This window comes from Nicotiana sylvestris, chromosome 3, assembly GCF_000393655.2.
Source record: "Nicotiana sylvestris chromosome 3, ASM39365v2, whole genome shotgun sequence".
NCBI lineage: Eukaryota > Viridiplantae > Streptophyta > Magnoliopsida > Solanales > Solanaceae > Nicotiana > Nicotiana sylvestris.
In genome coordinates this window covers 139,686,847-139,705,042 of record NC_091059.1, presented here as the reverse complement: position 1 = coordinate 139,705,042, position 18,196 = coordinate 139,686,847, and the positions used below count along the sequence as shown (strand labels likewise).

The 18,196-nt window shown below is 39.3% G+C and overlaps 2 protein-coding genes across 2 annotated transcripts; both read right to left on the bottom strand.

Moving 5' to 3' along the window:
• Positions 1 to 2,004: 2,004 nt before the first annotated feature.
• Positions 2,005 to 10,067, bottom strand: LOC104241242 (plastidial pyruvate kinase 2). The gene is made up of 12 exons (XM_009796169.2): positions 9,604 to 10,067; positions 8,777 to 9,064; positions 6,848 to 7,013; positions 5,440 to 5,574; positions 5,212 to 5,322; positions 5,011 to 5,099; positions 4,350 to 4,412; positions 4,042 to 4,217; positions 3,553 to 3,655; positions 3,316 to 3,464; positions 2,805 to 2,913; positions 2,005 to 2,441 (listed from the first exon to the last, which is right to left on the bottom strand). Exons 1-12 carry the CDS (start codon positions 9,844 to 9,846, stop codon positions 2,334 to 2,336), a joined length of 1,740 nt encoding a protein of 579 aa, XP_009794471.1. The 5' UTR covers positions 9,847 to 10,067; the 3' UTR covers positions 2,005 to 2,333.
• Positions 10,068 to 15,792: 5,725 nt separating this feature from the next.
• On the bottom strand, positions 15,793 to 16,371 carry LOC138888088 (peroxisomal and mitochondrial division factor 2-like). The gene has a single exon (XM_070169896.1). It carries the CDS (start codon positions 16,369 to 16,371, stop codon positions 15,793 to 15,795), a length of 579 nt encoding a protein of 192 aa, XP_070025997.1.
• Positions 16,372 to 18,196: the final 1,825 nt, after the last annotated feature.

The window sequence follows — 18,196 nt, the reverse complement described above, 5'->3', positions numbered from 1 at the left end:
GAAAATCCAAAGTTCGTGTATCGGCTTTCAAAAGCCCTACAAATTTAAGTGGCCAGGAACCCATTATGCCTTTAAACAATTGCAATTTGCTTCGTTGACCAATAAAATTTCTTCATTTATTTGTGTCTTAATTTTAATAGAAAACATATCCAATTTCAGACAAACTCAATTGCAAACAAAACGACATTAAGTTTTTCTCCAATTATTCCAACTAATGACAACATTCTACATTGTTTCTATAAGTTAAACTATTTATTATAAAATATTCAACATTATTCATTTATAAACTTTACATTGTCACTTACCAATTTTTTATGAGCTATAAGGCAGCATTTTCATTCCCAAAAGAATAAAAAAATTAATTTTTGCTATTTATTTTATTAAATAAATCTTAATAAAAGTTTTTTTATGTTATTGGGTTGTTTTCATATATATCATAAAACAATAATAATTTTTATAATATATTTAAGTAGAAGTCCTCGTAATTCACAATAAGCTATCCAAGTACTTCTATGATCAATATTTCTCTCATTAGTGAGCTAGCTGGGATTACCATTCATTTTTATCATGTAAAATACTCAAATATTTCTAAAGAGAAATATTTTACTTAAAAAGGAAAAACTTTTGTTTTGGGAAAACTTAGTTGATTACCAAACGAAATTATGGACTTTGTTTACCCCTTTTTATCTATAGTTTGAATTGTAGAAATGTCGTGTTTTTACTTTGAACATCATTTAATTTCTTCTTAGAAAGTGTCGAGTTTATTTTTAATTCCATATAAGAAAAGAACCATCTTTACTTCTTTATAAAATTATCTTTAATGTGAATTATTGACAAAAGTAAGAATATTATAATTCAAAATATACATAGTATATAATAATAAAACTATTTTTAATGTGATTTTGTTTACAAAAGTAAGAATATTATATGTCAAAATATACATAGTATATAATAATAAAATTATTTTATAGTGAATGGAGTCAGAGGTAAAACTAAAGCATATTCTTTGTTTGAATATTAAAGTTAAGTTCAAAAAGGTATTTGAAACCACGTTTTGACTTACCTTTTTAAGTTGTTTCCTAAAAAAATTTAAGAGCTATAGACACACTGAAATGTTGTTGCAAGCATTGTTAATACAAATTAATATATTATGCTTACTTTGGCTGGACTTCTAAACTAAAAATAAAGTTCATGTGTCTGAATTACTATAAGGCATACGAAGACTTCTACTCCCAATTTTTTTATATATAGAATTAGCTAAAGAAAATTGATATTTATTATTTTTAGGAAATCACATTATTTCATCTAATTTTTTATAATTCAAGATATTTTTTTAATAATATTTATGTGATTTTAAAAACTTTTTACTCATGATATGGGTACACGCGCAAGGCGCATACTCTAAAACTAGTTCAACAAAATATGGGTTGATTCAAAATTGAAGAGAATGTAACTTCCAACATACCTCTATTATCAAGAACCACAAAACATAAAGAAAAAAAAAAGGAAAGAATAAAACAGGTAGAAGTTAAGCAATCTGCAACAAGCAATGCAAATGAAAGGCTATAGAAGTTGGGGAGATATTGTTAATTATTTTTCTTGGGCATAAATGCGATTGTAGAAGATAGCTAAATCTGGAAATTTAGATTTCCGATTTTTATGGTATATAAGCTCGTGTGAAACCAAAAGATGCCAGATGTGCAAAATGATGTTCTCTCTTTTTTCCCCGCATAAATATTTAAAAAAATAGGCACGCAAAATCAGAAGTAATTGGATTAAGCTCAGAAGTATTTTTTCAAACTAATTAGTCAAACACAAACTGCTTCTCACCAAAGTACTTTTGAAAAAAAACACTTATCAAAATAAGCTGATTTTTGCAGCTTGGCCAAACGCGCTATAAGAACAGTACGCATCAGAGTTTCTTTTTTACTTATACGTGTGAGAGGATGTACAGGTAGATATTGCAGGTACTAGGAGCTAAAATTTTACTACTTACCAGTGTAATAGACCAATTGCAGGCTTTTGGTAATCAACGCAAATGCTGCTTCTTTACATCTGTTCCGGAAGAAAAATGACTTCTCATTCCAAGATTTTTCTCATACAAAAATCACATTCAACTGCCAGTATCATTGGTGTCTAAGGAAAAAAAACATAACTTGGTATCCTAGGCCACAACATAACGAAGTACGAGGCAGATACAATAAATAGGACTCGAGCAATCTTGCACAAAAATTCATGGTAACACCACCGACTGAGGTATATTCCACTGAAAGGTTGAAGCGTCAAGTGTCCAACACTAATAATCCTAAGCTGGTTCCAGGCTTTTCATCTGTCTAAACTTTCCTGACCTGGATATTGTGAGTAGATTGGAGCCGCCAGATTGGCTGCCTGCCACTCTGAACAAGGGCTACCTGCTCTCCTTCCTTCACCATCCCTTGCTTCTGTAGATTGAGAATGGCATCAGATATAGCAGGAATACAACTGTAGTAAAATGATAGTAATAACGTACTTGCAACATAAACATTCAGATCACATCCATACAGGATAATCTCATGGATGAAGAGAGGAGTATAACTAGTTAATTGAATTGATTGTCTGAATTATCATTACAAGATTGTTTTTTAATTATAAAGCATGGATACTAGCAGCCATAAGACATAACAACTCACCCATTCTTCTGTGACCACCACCATATGAGCAATTTCAAGCATCAGTTATTAGCATTGCTTATTAGCAAATACCAATGCGTATACTGTGGATTAAGCAATAATGAAAAATGAACATATGCTGAACATGAATCTTACCTGCAACAAGGACAATGCATTAGTGAAGGTCTCCTCTGCACCCTCTGAAAACTCCATATATATTGGACATACGCCTTGGTACAAAGCCAGTCTCTGTTGAACTTTCTTACTGAAACCCAATTATGGAACAAATGATTAAAATTCACTTACTTCATAGAAATTATTCACGAAGTTCTCAGATTTCCCTCAAAACATGGACATACCAAAGATGGCAACTAATTAAAACCAAGTTGCTTAGGTACTGAAACAGGAGCTTTATTATCATAAAGAGAACGCTATCTATGTTTCCTTAGGTGTCTTTAAGATGTGTTTAACCCATTCATCTTCTACAGATCAATTACCGATATCAAGGTGTAACCAATAGCGAGTAGTGCTCATTCAATAGTAAAAGTAATAACAGTGCCAGAAGGATAATAAATAGCTCGTTGTAATGGTAATGAAACCAGTTCAGGTGAAGAAGTTTGTTTTCAAATATTGACATCAAAGATAGACCAACAAGGTGAATACTCACTCATTTGTAAAAGCAAATATAGTGCCACAAGGACGATAATGGCTCAGTAAGATGGCCATGAAACCAGTTCTAGTGAAGACAACAATGGAGGTTCCAAGAGTGTTGGACATCATCGTTGCATGGAAAGCAAACATCTCACTCATATGGTTCTGCAAAACAAAAGAAAGTTTTGGTAAGTATTAGCTCCTATAGAAAATTTACTTTCAAGAAAAGTTGGAGGTAAAATATGTCATCTACCTTGAAGGCTTGGCCTAGATTTGGAGGGGTTTCACCACCAACAATAGTAGCTTCAGTCCGTAGCGACACAGTGTGCATAACTTTGACAGCTTTCAAGGGAAACCTGTAACCAAATGAATTTAACTTGTTAGAGATGCTGACAGGTTATTAAGACAATTTCTTGCCAACCAAAACCATTAGATTCACAAAATAGGATCCCAGCAAAAACACTTATTACTCATGAAAGAACCTTGACCAGTGTCTTTTATTATAAAACAAATATTGGCGGTTAATCGATTCCAAAACTAAGATCTCCCAAATAATAACCCTAAGCTATGTTACATGGACCCTTCATTTACCTTGACATACCCATAGATGTGTTACATTGTGTAGGTGTGACATGGATAAACTGCATAAAAGCTTACTGCACACGTCGTCACACACCCAAAATTCCATGTAATAGGCCCTAAGTTTAAAGAGAATATTAAAACACCTTGAATAGTAACTTACTTTCCATGAGCTGTTTCTCCAGAAAGCATAACAGAATCAGCACCCTCTCTAACAGCAATCGCAATATCTGATACCTCTGCTCGAGTTGGGGTGGGATGGACAATCATGCTTTCCAGCATGTTGGTAGCAACAATGACAGCTTTTCCCATACTACGGCAAATGTTGATGATTTCTTCCTGCATATTACGATATTTCAAGCAAAGGAAAAACAGAGAATACATGGTTAAGACCTCTTACGAAATGGTAAAAGCTGTCCAGTTTTGCGTTCTTGCAGTAGAATCTACAGCTACTCTGTTATTGACCTTTACCTGTAACAAAGGAACCTCCTCAATAGGCAGCTCTGCCCCAAGATCTCCTCTTGCAACCATTGCCTGAGCATAACAGTAAAAACCATTAAGTTGGGTAATTAGATGTCTATCAAAGAAAAGGACAGAAGACACAAGCTACGATCCAGGACAAACATGCAAGTAGGAAGTCCACAAAAGGCGGTTAAAGGTTTCCAGAGGAGTACGAACTACATTGAAGTCTAAGAACCAACTACATTGAAGTCTAAGAACCGGTAAAACAGATTTCGATACTGTATCTTGTAGCTGCATGCAAAGCATAGGCGAGGTGAGTTTGCTGCAGGTACACAGCCAGCATAAAGATAGCATAATAATGAAGAATCCTTTGCATAGGGCCTGAATAGAGCGGAAAAATATAGAAGAGCCGACCCCTCGTTTGGCATTGAGAGTAGTTGATTCATTGATTCTTGCCAGCCAAAACTCTTAAAATCCTCTTAATATAGAGAAAAAGGAGGAAGAAGCTCAACTATTCAAGTATAATTGGTGATTTCCAAATGTTGTAGACAGCTTCAGGGTGTGCCAATTCATCAACCAAGAAGAAAGGAAATACTACCAGCAAGATATTTGATCTGACACCAAATCTTTTCTAGCAATAAACCAGCAACATAAAGGTTAAGAGAATTACCCCATCTGATGCAGTAATTATTGAATGCAAATTTGGTATGGAGTCTGCACTCTCAATTTTCACAATAACATGAATATCTGCACCACAGCCTGTCATATCAAAAATGAAAAAGGCTAGTCAAAGGATGTTGAAACAAAAATGGATAAGCACTCATTGGCACTTTCAGTGCTCACTAAAAAGAAATGGACCCAATGGGATTACTCTTCAAATAATTTTTCAGTTCATGGACCACTGCTGCATCTTTGACAAAGGAAACAGCGTAAAAGTCAATTTTATTGTCCACTCCAAACTTGATGTCATCCCAATCCTTTTCTGTTACACAATGAGGATTACTGTATTAGCAACGGAAGCAGCTTTCTGATGGAGTAAAAGTTTCATGCTTTCACATGCAGATAGACATGAATTTATAGACAAACAAAGTAGTCTGACCAGTAATAGAGGGAAGTGTGGCACTTTTCCCTCGAACATTTAGATGTCTCCTTGATTTAAGTTCCCCCCCATCAACAACTTCACACTTCACAGATTCTTCTGTCTTGGATGTCACCTGTAAAGACATCATCCCCCCTATAACAGAAAAAAACTACAATTATCTTAAGTCTGCAAAAAATTCAGGTATATCTATCATGAAAAATAGACACAAAAAGAACAGTAAAGTATTTCTTGAGTCATGCCTACTATATGGTACTTTACCTTCCCCTCAAAAGACTAGCATTACAATAAAAAATGCCTGATGTGACCATGCTATCGCCAATTCACCAACAACAAAGGGAAAAAAGGTGCCTAAGTTATAGCAATTTGATCTCTCAATGGCTGAATGTTTTTGAGCATGTTAGTACAGACCCTTATACAGGACATCTACGCAAGTGCAACAGGGAGATGCGCCATAGCACTAGCAGGTGGATATAAAATATCAGCAAGGACAGGCCATCCAAAGGGCTCGAATGATAAATCTCTAATAGCTTCAAATCAAGTATGAAATGTCTCTGTTTCATTAAAGGAAATCAAACTAAGCACAAAATCAAGAAAAGACATACTCCTACATTGGACAACACGAGGAATCAGCTAAAATAGTGCCAATTATTTTAAAGGCAACGGTCAAAAGAAAAACAAAACAAAATAGAAACAAAGAAACAAAAAAATTGAAAAGAAAAATCTGGACTGCAACTAGGTGAGAAGGATGCCTATTCTTTTTTCTTTTTTGGTTTTGGAAAAATAAGATGGCTGCGTCTTAATGAGACAAAGTTTACTGCTTCACATAATGAAACTCCACCGCAAAAGCTTCTCATAGAGGCAGTCACCTGCTAGGCCTCATATTGCCATGATGACTCGATCTATTTTTCGAAAAATGAGATGGCTGTGTCTTAATGAGGCAAAGTTTATTGCTTCACACAATGAAACTCCACAGCAAACACTTCTCATAGAGGCAGTCACCAGCTAGGCCTCATATTGCTAAGATGACTCAATCTCTGGGCCTCTAAGGAGTCATTTTTATTACAGAGAGACTTCTAGTTTATTATTTAGTTCACGTTGTAGTCCATGAAACGAAAGTTGTGTACCTCACGCCCTCCACCCTGCTGATTTATGCAAATGTACAAGTATAATATATTGCAATCACAAGTGGTGAAAGCGGTGGGAATAAGAATGCAATGGGAACAACTAGATAACCTCCATGACTTTTTCCCTACTGACATGTTAACAAAATGTCTACGTCACAATATTTCATGTCAAGTCAAAATGAGGAATCATGTTGTCAATTTCAACGCCTTCCAATGACAACACGGTATAAGATGTTATCAGACAAAAATAGTAAAACAGAAAAGAAACCCACTTCACATACCATCAACGAGAAGCATGTCTCCTACTTCAACATCATTTACAAAGTCATCATAGTTGACGCTGACACAATCAGCTGTGCCCACCCCTCTCTTAATTGTGAAAGTGAATTCCTGTCCAGGTTGCAATGTGATTGGCTGGGGCAAGTCACCACTTCTAACCTCAGGACCCTGTCAGCATCAAAACAACAATGTGAGGAGGCTATAAAATGAAAACAGACACCAAAAAGAGGATCATATCCAGCTAAGTATCAGGTGATAAAGAGAGGTGAAAAGTGTCTTTCATGATGCATATTACATGCGAGCAATTTCACTAATATGTAAGGAACAAACATTGATTGACAGTGATACAAGATTTTTCTGAAGTTGTATATGAGTTTGAAGCCGAACAACATTTGTTTTCTTCCTAGTCCTAACTTGAAAGGGATGAAGACAGGAAAACTGGGGCGTTAAAAAATTAACCAAAAAACCAAACCGGACCAAATAATAAATCAAACTGATAAAAAACCAACAGACAGTTTTATTTCATACGGTTTGGTATTAAATTTAAACAATGAAAAAAAAAGAAACAGACAATACATAATTTGATCTGGTGTGAATTTAACGTAAGAAAAAAAGAGCCTAAACCAAACCAAACAGACTATATATATATACTGCGTGGGTTTTTGTCTGTGTGTATGTTCCACAGCTATGAAGCAATATTTATGCTACTTCTCATCCTTGCTCAGTTCAACTATTTTTACCAAACGAATATTGCTTCTGCTTCATGATTTTAGAGTTAAAATGCAGGATTACACTGAATATTGTCAGTCTTTGATACAATGTGGCTCCTGCGGAAGATCCTGATACATATATTAAGGATGCTTCTGTCTTTTTCACCCAATGTATGTTTTTGGCTTTTTTTATTGTCTATGGTTAATTAAGCAAAGCCGTCATTTCGTTAATGAGTCAACTGGTGCTAACTGCAGTCTCTCACTGAAATCCCCTGGAGATGAGTCTTTGGCTTTTTATACATGAGACACCAAGAGATGTGAAATGCTTCTTCTCAGCCTATGTCATTTGGATCCCTTAGTTCCCGGTCACAGTTGTGGATGCAGTTAGCTTCAGAAACTAGTGCTTTGATATTAAAATATTCAAGGAAGGAAAAGTGAATTGGTTTGTAGAATTTTAAGTGACAGGAAAGAGAACGATAAAAACGATCAAATAAAAAGAACCCAAATATGCTGAAACCAGAAAGCTGATTTATGCTTTGATTGATATGGTTTATAGGTTTAGCAAACTGACATAGTTGGTTTGGTTAAAAAACGATTCGAAATGAACCACAAACACCCCTAAGAAAACCAACTACACTCCCATGGCCTGTCATTTAACAAATTTATAAGCGGGAAACATAATACACAAAGTTGTTCGATAAAAAATAAACTCTTACTTTAACAAATTGCCCAGTCCATCCTAGCTTCATTAATCAATTTTGATTTTCTGAACAATGTAGCAATCGCCAATCGCACAACTCCCCCCATTGTTTGAAAGGAATAAAAAGTTGTTCTATTTGGAACAAATACCTCCACGTTCATCTTCTTAGAAGCCTGAATCAATGTGGTACTACTTGTACTACTCATCTACTCCTAAAACAAGGAGTGTCATGATCTGTGCGTGACATCTTTAAAAATTGACAAACTAACGCAATAATACCAAATCCAAGAAAAACTTGTTCCCTAAACATAAAAGGGTTCTAGCTCAAAAAAAGTCTCTCTTGTGACCACAGCGTGTGGTAGATCAGTTTAACAGAACCAATCTCATATCATTTGAAATGACTAGGACAACACTTTGGCACCACTGTTCAAACACGTGGTGTTAGATTCAACTCTGGTGGAAAACAATTTCCTCTTTTTACCACTAAACTAGTGCGTACATAAAAATGAAGGAAAAGTTACCTTTGTGTCAAGCATGATGGCTATGACGTTGTCCTTAGACTGGGCATTATACTCCTTAACCAAATCGATGACTTTCTGATGAGATGCATGGTCTCCATGAGACATATTGAGCCGAGCAACATTCATTCCAGCTTCAGCCAGCTTCCATATCATCTCCCTTGTGTTTGTAGAGGGACCAATTGTACATACTATCTTTGTCTTACGCCTTACAGTAGGTTTAGACCACATGCCCACAGAAGTGTCACCAAGTTGCTGAATTGCCTGAAGATACTGAAGTTGCTCCTCACTCTGAAACATCAACAACCAAAAGTAATGAGATAGAAGCCTTTTTGACTGGTAATAATGAGATAAAATCCTTGATTTTGCTGTCAAAGTTATTATTCCCTAAAAGCAAATTTGTCGTAGCTATTTTTTCACATATCCACTGAGCTAAAAAAGGCACATTTTTTTATAACCGAGCAAATCCCTGAAGGCCAATGGCACAGGATTTGAAACCCGGTGGATAAAGGGCCTTCCCCTCTACCTTTATCTAAGTAAATACCAGGCTTTTGTCTCACACATCATTTGTTGCGTCTTAAAGACGGACCAAAGCCATGGGGCCAAAAAAGGCTCAATTTTCTATTTCACAAATTTTGTTTAGCTCTAGATCGCTACATCATACATGCTTGTCAACTTCTAGTGGAACATATATATAGAAAGAAAAAAAATCAAACAGCTCATCGACTGCTGTGACAAGCTCCACATCATCTAAACGTATGAGAGTACAGAACCATAGCCGCAGTCATTAAGGAGAAAAACAGATAATTTGCAGGAAAAAAATGGACGACCTTAGGAACATCTTCAGGAGAAACAGGGAGGACTTGAGGCTCGGCACGCACGGATCTCCTAGCAGTGATCTGGGGCGCATTCACGCGAATAGCACTGCAGCTCTTGCTCCGTTCATTCCGAGATAGCACTTTTGATGCGAAGCTAGAAGGCTTAATAAGCTTCTCGACTTGGGTCTGGAGAGATCCATGGCTGGGGCTGGAAAATGAAGTTTGAATCGAGCGAGTAGCCACCACTTGAGACATGTTTAGATAGAGAGAGAAGTGGACGGAGATTTGGAAAGGGAGGGAGAAAATGAGGAGAGATATAGAGAGTATAAAAGGCAAAAGCAAGAGTGTGAGACTTTGAAGAAATCGCCGCTATTTTTTGGCGGAGATGTCGAAGAGAGGGGCCTCGAGTGTATCGAAGAGGAAAATATAAAGTAGCTGGAGGTTGGCTCAACTGTGTGAAAGAACTGGGAAAATATGAGTCATTTCTTTTTAGTCTTTATCTAAAAAGTGATTCAGCAACTTCCCAACAAATTGGATTAAATCGGCGTCGTTTTTGTTAGACGTTTCCTCGTTTGTGATACATCACGTGATCTTAAACTCTTTTTATTTTTTTTTTATTTTTTATTATTAGAGGTATTTTAGAATATCTCATTGTCATTGTTTGTTGAGATGTTTTGTACCAGTATTGAACACTTGACCTAGTAGTTTGGAGAGAATTCCTAATCACTACGAAAAAGGATGGCCGGTACCTGATCTTAATTTCATATTTTTTTCCAATGGTACCAAAATTTCAGTGTTAGAAAGGTTCAATTGAAAAAATTATAATATTTCAAGTTATGTTGAACTTCTGTTTGCTGCTATAATCTTAACGGTGTAAGAAGAATATACCTAAAATTTCGATCTACTCAAATTATGTATCTTACACTTTCACCTTTTGATATATTCTTCATGGACCATGGTGTAGAAAATTTATCTTTAAAATTATACTACGATTCAAAATTATGATATTTTAATCGTATAATTATTTCTTAGTAAACTTGAATTTTAGGTTTTGAATAGATTAAACTTGCACTTTTTAAAATCTCGTCCTTCTGAGTAGCTCAAAAAATGCTTCTTTATATGCCTTTCTTATGAGAATAGAACAAACCAACTTTCGCGAACTAGTTAGAAGAGATAAATTCTATTTCCATTAAGTTTTATTGTGCATTTAGAATTTATGTTCTAAATGTCGATAATAGCTAAACTCATAATTTGTAAGTAGCACATCTATTATCGACTTATGGTATTCGAAGATATATAATTTTTCTGAATAGTGAATGTATATGGCTAAAATTAGGGAGTTCGACTTTGGGGGGCTACTATGCTGCTCCACGACCAGCCTCGAGAACCCCAAAGCAGAGCATGAGGTAGGACCCCGAGGTGTGTCCCTCGAAGGAGCACATCGAAGGCTCACTATGGTCGATCTCGGAGCAGTACAATCGATGATCGTCATGAAAATGCGGGAAGACTCCCAAATACACGTGGTTAGAGCTGACCGGGTCTGCAAGAATAGTACAAATTCGTACTAAGCCATTATACATCTATACCAATAGCATTTCCTCATTATTATTAAACATGTACTATGTTGGGATTCCCCCCTCCTATATAAAGGGGGCCCTTGTCATTTTGTAACACACATGAATATTGAATACAACAGAACATTCTCTGCTTTTCTTGCCTAAACGTGCTCAACAATTATTCTACAGCTTTATTGTTCCTCATTCATTGTGTTCATTTATTGTTCATCATTTGTTCATTTATTGTTCATTAAACCGTTAAAGGCTACCCTCGAGGTCCTCCATTGCTGAGCTCGAGGCCCTCAACCTTGTGACCATACGGGTTTGCTTGTCATGTCTCGCTCATTTACACTTAGCATTATTCACCTAACAACTAGTATTAAGATAAATCACGTATTTTTAGAACCATAAATCAAATATAATTGTTAATATCATTTTTCAAGGTAAACAGTTTGGCGCCCACCGTGGGGCTAAAAATAATAGTGATTGTTTTGGTGCTAGTTTTCTGATTACACATGTTACTCTTCACACTTTTTCTTGTCAAAGATTCTTTGATTTAAAGCTTAATCATGTCTAGCACACAAAATGCACCTCTTCACGATAGTGAGGGACTTGGAGAAAACAACGGCGTAGGGCTCAATATACCACTTGTAAACCCCGAGGGAGTGCCAAACGTGGAGCTAGTTGATATCAACTCCCACAATGCTCTAAACACGGAAGCAGGTGCCAACCCCATAAGGAACAGACGCAAGGAAGCCCAGGCTGGAGGCCAAGAAGCACGAGGAATAGAAGAAGGAGGAGTCAGCCTCTAAGTAATATTCGAGATGCTGCAAGCTCAGCAAGTCGCCATCGCTCAACTTCAAAGTCAGAACAGAACCCCTAACACTACCGAACTAGTAAACATGCAGTACAAACCAACGCTAGAAAGACCCGGTGAAAGCGACTCGGGGACTGACCCCTCAATCATGAAAATGCTCGAGGAATTGACTAAAAGAATCGAGTCAGGAGAAAAGAAGATAGAAGCTAACGATAAAAAAGTGGAGACTTGTAACTCGAGGGTCGATCAGATCCCGGACGCACCCCCGATTCTGAAGGATGTAGATTCAAAGAAGTTCTTGTAGAGACCATTCCTATCAAGTGCGGCTCCGAAGCCCATCCCGTAGAAATTCAAAATGCCCGATGTCTTGAAATATAATGGGACTACAGACCCCAATGAGCACATTACCGCTTATACTTGTGTTGTAAAAAGGAATGACTTAAAGGATGACGAGATTGAATCCGTCTTGCTGAAGAAATTTGGAGAAACGCTGTCAAAGGGAGCCATGATGTGGTACCACAACCTACCGCTGAACTCGATGGATTTGTTTGCCATGTTGGTAGATTCTTTTGTGAAGGCACATGCCAGTGCCATCAAGGTCGCTACAAGGAAGTCCGACGTCTTCAAGATCAAATAAAGAGAGAACGAGATGCTGAAGGAATTTGTATCTCGCTTCCAGATAGAGCGAATGGAATTGCCACCGGTCTCCGATGACTGGGCAGTGCAAGCCATCACTCAGGGCTTGAATGAGCAAAGCACGGTAGCCTCAAAGCAGCTAAAGCAGAACCTGGTTGAGTATCCCACTGTGACTTGGGCAGATGTACACAACAGATACCAATCGAAGATTAGGGTCGAGGATGACCAATTGGGATCCCCCTCGGGCTCAGTATATCCTAGCAGGATCTTAACAAAGGAACAAAGATTTACAAAAAGGGAGTCAAGACCAAACAAGGAAAGATACCAGCCATATGTAGAAGATCGAAGAAACGTCCCGAGGTGTAATATGCCTCGAGGTGATCGAAGGACAGAACGAGGTCAAAGCTCCTGGGGACTCATGAGTAAAGCTGGGTTCGATAGGCACACTAGACCGGTAAAAGAACCCTAGTTATCTGAGTACAACTTCAACATCGACGTCTCGGACATCGTATCGGCCATAGGTAAAATCAAAGATACCAGATGGCTAAAACCCATACTGTCAGATCCTTCACAGAAGAACCCTAACTTGGTATGCAAATATCACAGTACTCACAGTCATAGGACCGATGATTGCAGACAACTTCGAGAAGAGGTAGCCCAACTGATCAACGAAGGGCACCTTCGAGAGTTCCTCAGCGACCGAGCCAAAAACCAATTTCGGGAAAGAGAGGCGAACATGAAGAACGAACCAGAAGAACCACATCACGTCATCCACATGATCATTAGGGGGATTGATGTCCCACAGGGGCCCATTGTCAAGCAAACGAAAATATCCATCACTAGGGAAAAATGAACTCGGAGTTACATACCAGAGGATGCTCTCACATTCAGTGAAGAGGACACCGAGACCTTGTCTCAACCTTATAATGATGCACTGGTAATTTATTTTCTTTTAAATAAATTTTAAATTAAACGTGTGTTTGTGGATCCAGGTAGCTTGACCAACATAATCAGGTTGAGGGTGGTGGAGCAACTCGGACTGCTCGACCACATCGTACCCACCTCTCGAGTTCTCAATGTATTCAACATGGCGAGCGAGACAACGAAAGGAGAGGTCATTCTCCCGGTCAATGTGGCCAGTACAATCCAAGATACCAAGTTTCATGTCATCGAAGGTGACATGAGATACAATGCCTTACTTGGAAGGCCATGGATACACCGTATAAGGGCAGTGCCATCAACCCTTCATCAAATGATGAAGTTTCCAACCAAGGGTGGAGTAAAAGCAGTGTACGGGGAGCAGCACGCAACGAGAGAGATGTTCGCGATGGACGACGTAGCACCGACATCAATGCCCTCTACATCGAAGAAGCCAAAAGACAAGCAAACAGCCAAATAGCAACCACAACCTACATTCTCGGCTCCACCCGAATGAGTGCATAAAGGACCATGCCGCATCCTCGGAGCAAGCAATTAAAACGAATCGAGGCTTTAACACTATCAATACTAAGGTACAACCTTATCCCTTTTCGTTTATGTTTTATCTAACTTATTGCAGGTGTTCGATTAAGAGGAACAGAAGCACCCTCCAGCTGGAAGACCTTGGGTTTTAAAGCATGCATTGCGCTCTTTTTCCCTTAGACCGAGTTTCATCCCAAACGGGTTTTACCGGTGAGGTTTTTAACGAGGCAATATCCATATGCTACCTAAGGAGAACTTATCAAGTAGTCGAGGCTTCTTTTCGATCAACCTCAAATACTAGGGGGCATCGCCTTGGGAGGTCACCTCTTCAAAGAAATCGAACTATGCCTAGGAGAACCTTGATAGGAGAATGTTGTATTGGGCCAAATGGTCAAATGATCCGTGTCTATGTAGAATAATCGAGCCTCCAAAGGCAAAAAAACATGTACGAATATATCAAGTAATTGAGGAAGCCTCTTTGCTTATCAAAACACCTTGTGCCTCGAAGAAGTTCACTACTTTCTCATAAGACGGTTCGAGGGCCAAAAAACTCTCGAATACTTGGGGACTATCATCGACAGTCAGCTCATCGAGCCATCGAAAACTCGAATTTGTAAGACATCGATCAGGAAACTTTGAGCTCGTAAGCCCTCAGTGAGGCAACACCAAATCTGTAAGACCTCAACGAGGCATGCCAAACCTTATAAGACCTTAAAAAGGCATAACCCCAATATTAAGACCAAGGCTATATATCAAACTTGTAAGACCCCTAAAAAGGCATGCCCTCGATATAGACGCCGAGGTCATCTCACTCGGGGACTAAAGTCTATGGCCGAACATAAAGACTATGATTATATCAAAAGGCTCCGGCCAAATTAACGCGACTCGGAGACGTCCGATCGCCACCATAAAATTAAAGGCCTACAAATACTTCAAAAATACTTCGAAAAGAACCGGTTAATTAGGCTACCCCCAGCATAAGCAAAGGAGCTTCGATCATATCAGCTCCAAACAATGATAAGGCTTCGAGATAATCATCCTCCAAGAGAACCTTCGAAAAATCAACCTCCAAGAGAACCTCCCGAGGTACTCAATTATCATCACATATCAACTCATAATCGAGGTTCTTATTTGAGCCGTCGAAGCATCGAACGAACACAAAACATGCCAAAGCATAATAAAAAATTCAAAGTTTTCAGCCGTAATGGGGAAAACTATAGCTATATTAGAGGTCACTTCAACCCAATCTAAAAGTGCCTAAGGGCCAATGCATAAGAGCCTAAGGGCCAGCCTAAAGAGCCTAAGGGCCATGCGTAAGAGCCTAAGGGCCAGCCTAAAAAGCCTAAGGGTCAATACATAAGAGCCTAAGGGCCAATATGTTGAAAACCTAAGGGTTAATGAGCCTGAGTCAAAACTTGATTCGAGGACCGAACCCTGAACGGTCAACTATTATCAACTACTCATCGAGCACAACCTAAGGGTTCCTATCTTAACAGTCCAAACATATTGGACAAATTATCAACAAGCATCAATAATCAAAACATAAACAAAGACACAAGCAAGTAGAAATTGATATAAAGGGAAAACCAAAGGGTTCCTTTTTTATTATAAATAAAGATACATTTACAACACTCCCGCAGGGAGCCCTATACAAGGAACAAGAAAAAAAAACTAGTCTACCCTCGGGAACTTAGCCTTTCCCCCCTCGGGGACTATGTCTCCGTTGACTCCCTAGGGAATAGCTCCCTTATTGTCCCCCTCCTCGTTTTCTTTAGCATCAGAAACGAGGAACTTGGCATCAAACTCATCCACTTTGGCCTGCTCTATCTTCTCCGAGAAATCGAAGCCCTTACCATGAATCTCCTCGAGAGTTTCCCTCCGGGATTTGCATCGGGCATATTCATTTCTTCTCCTCTCTCGATAGGAAGCCCCCCTCAACTTCGTACGAGCTTCAGCATCATCTTTCAGATAGATGGCCACCTTCTTATCAGCTTTTGCTCGGACCTCTTCAGCTTCGATTCGAGCGTCCATGACTTCGGCCTTCATCTTCAAAAGACCTGTTTCAAGCTTAGCAATCCTGCTCGCCTGGACCGGGTCGCCTTCTTGAGCATTACGAAGCTGTATCTCGAGGGCGGAGGCCTTAGCCAAAGCGTTCCTTTTGGCCGCAACATGAGCATCTATCTGTGCCTTCAAGTCGTTGCATTTAGAATTGACCTGGTTGGCTTCGCCCCGAAGGCGCTCCAGCGTCTCTATCTTTCTCTGCAACTGGGATACCGAAACTTTAGTTTCCGAATATGGGAGAAGAAGCATGTATTCCCTCAAAATAGAAGTTACCTATTTCTCGAGGACGCCTTCGTAATCACAACTTTGGTCCAACTCCGATCGAAGATGTATCAGCTCTCTTGTCTTCTTATCACAAAGAAGCCTGAGAGATTTATCCCCATTCAAGGCTTTATGCAACTTAGCCTCATAGCGAAGCAGCTTAGACTTGAGCATATCGAAGGCCTATGAGAAAGAAAAGTTCAGTTAAAAAGGAGAGAGCATGAAGTTGGAAAAGTTGCAATAACTTCAAAACTTACCATAGAGTAGAGCCGTTAAGCTTCCTCGAAGGTCGACTTTGCATCTACCCGCTCGGTCTTATTGGCCTCGATAGAACAACTCGAGGCGCTCTGATTGGGCGGAGATGCGTCGAAGCCCATTCCCCTCGGAGTACTTCCCGACATTCGAGAACCAGCCGCCAAACAAGGTAATGAAGGACCTTCACCTTTCCTCGCTTGTGGAATCTCTCCCTCGAGACTAGGGGCCTCGAGTCTAGCAGGCTCAACAGTCTTGGGAGGCCTCCTGGTTCGAGCCATCAATACGGAGTCATCCTTTCTGGGTGCATTAATGTCCACAGAACGACCGATAAGAATGAGGTCTTTGTCAGCGGCAACGTCCTCTTCGAGCCCCCGGGTGGATCCTGCTTTGCTATGGGAATCCTCGTCCTTCGAGGACCTTTTCCTTTTATTATCCCTCCCTGTATTAGAAATCGAAAGTCCTTCCTCCTCCTCGAAAGAGGAAAGTCTCACCTTAGAAAACTCAGTGATGCCAGCAACAACAAAATTAGTGTATGAAAGGGAAAGTACTCCTCAAGACAAAGACTACATAACACATACCATGGTTCTTAGCCTCCCATTTGCCCTTCGACAAATCTTGCCAATTGCGCTCATTATAAGTCGAAGAGGCTACCAGTTTGTGGGCCCAGCCCGCAAGATCGGGGTACCTCATTTGGCATCCACGGGATCGCTGTGGAAAAGGAAAGAAAATGCCCTTACGAAATCTGGCTCCACAGAGAACAAAGCCAATAGAATATAGTGTATCACTTACGCTTGAAATTCCATTTCTCAGAAAATGGCAGGAACTCCGCAAGAATAATATCAACAATCCTCACTCGAACAAACCGACTCATCTATCCTTGATCCCTGTCCTCATCATCACTAGAAATAAATGGCTTGGTGGATCGGCGTGTAGTGTAATTAGACCTTGATGATGTAAAGGCCGATACAATCTGATGAGATGGCTAAGAGTGAACTCGAGCTCGGCCTTTTCAGTAAAAAATCTCATTATCAACACAATCCGCCAGAAAGATGGATGGATCTGAGCCAAAGTAACTCAATATCTTTGACAGAATTCGAGCACGAGTCGGTCGAGAGGACCCAACGTAAAAAGGTACGTGTACAGGTTCAGAAACCCCTCTACGTGGGCCATAATATCCTCTTCCCGGGAAGGTACCTGCAGCCTCACCTTTTCTCCTCATCCGCAATTTCACCTCGCAACCTCGAGGTGTCTCTCTTCTATTGATCGAATGAACCTTGATGCATGTTCTCGATGGCTCGGAACGTCGAGAGGTTTCTCTATCGTAAAATCTCTCTTCGAGATGAAACAGTTTGAAGTTAGCTCACCAATTGTCGGTGGTATACCATCGGCCAGGCGGGAAGCAGAGGTGGGACTTCCCTCTTTCTGGTGATCGGATTTGGGCATGGTAGCCACAGCTCCTTCAAAACAAGAAAGGGAAGATGAAAACTCAGGCGAAAGCTTTGATCTGATACGGCACTAGAACTAGCGCAAAAAGGAACTCTATAGAAAAAGGTAGTTG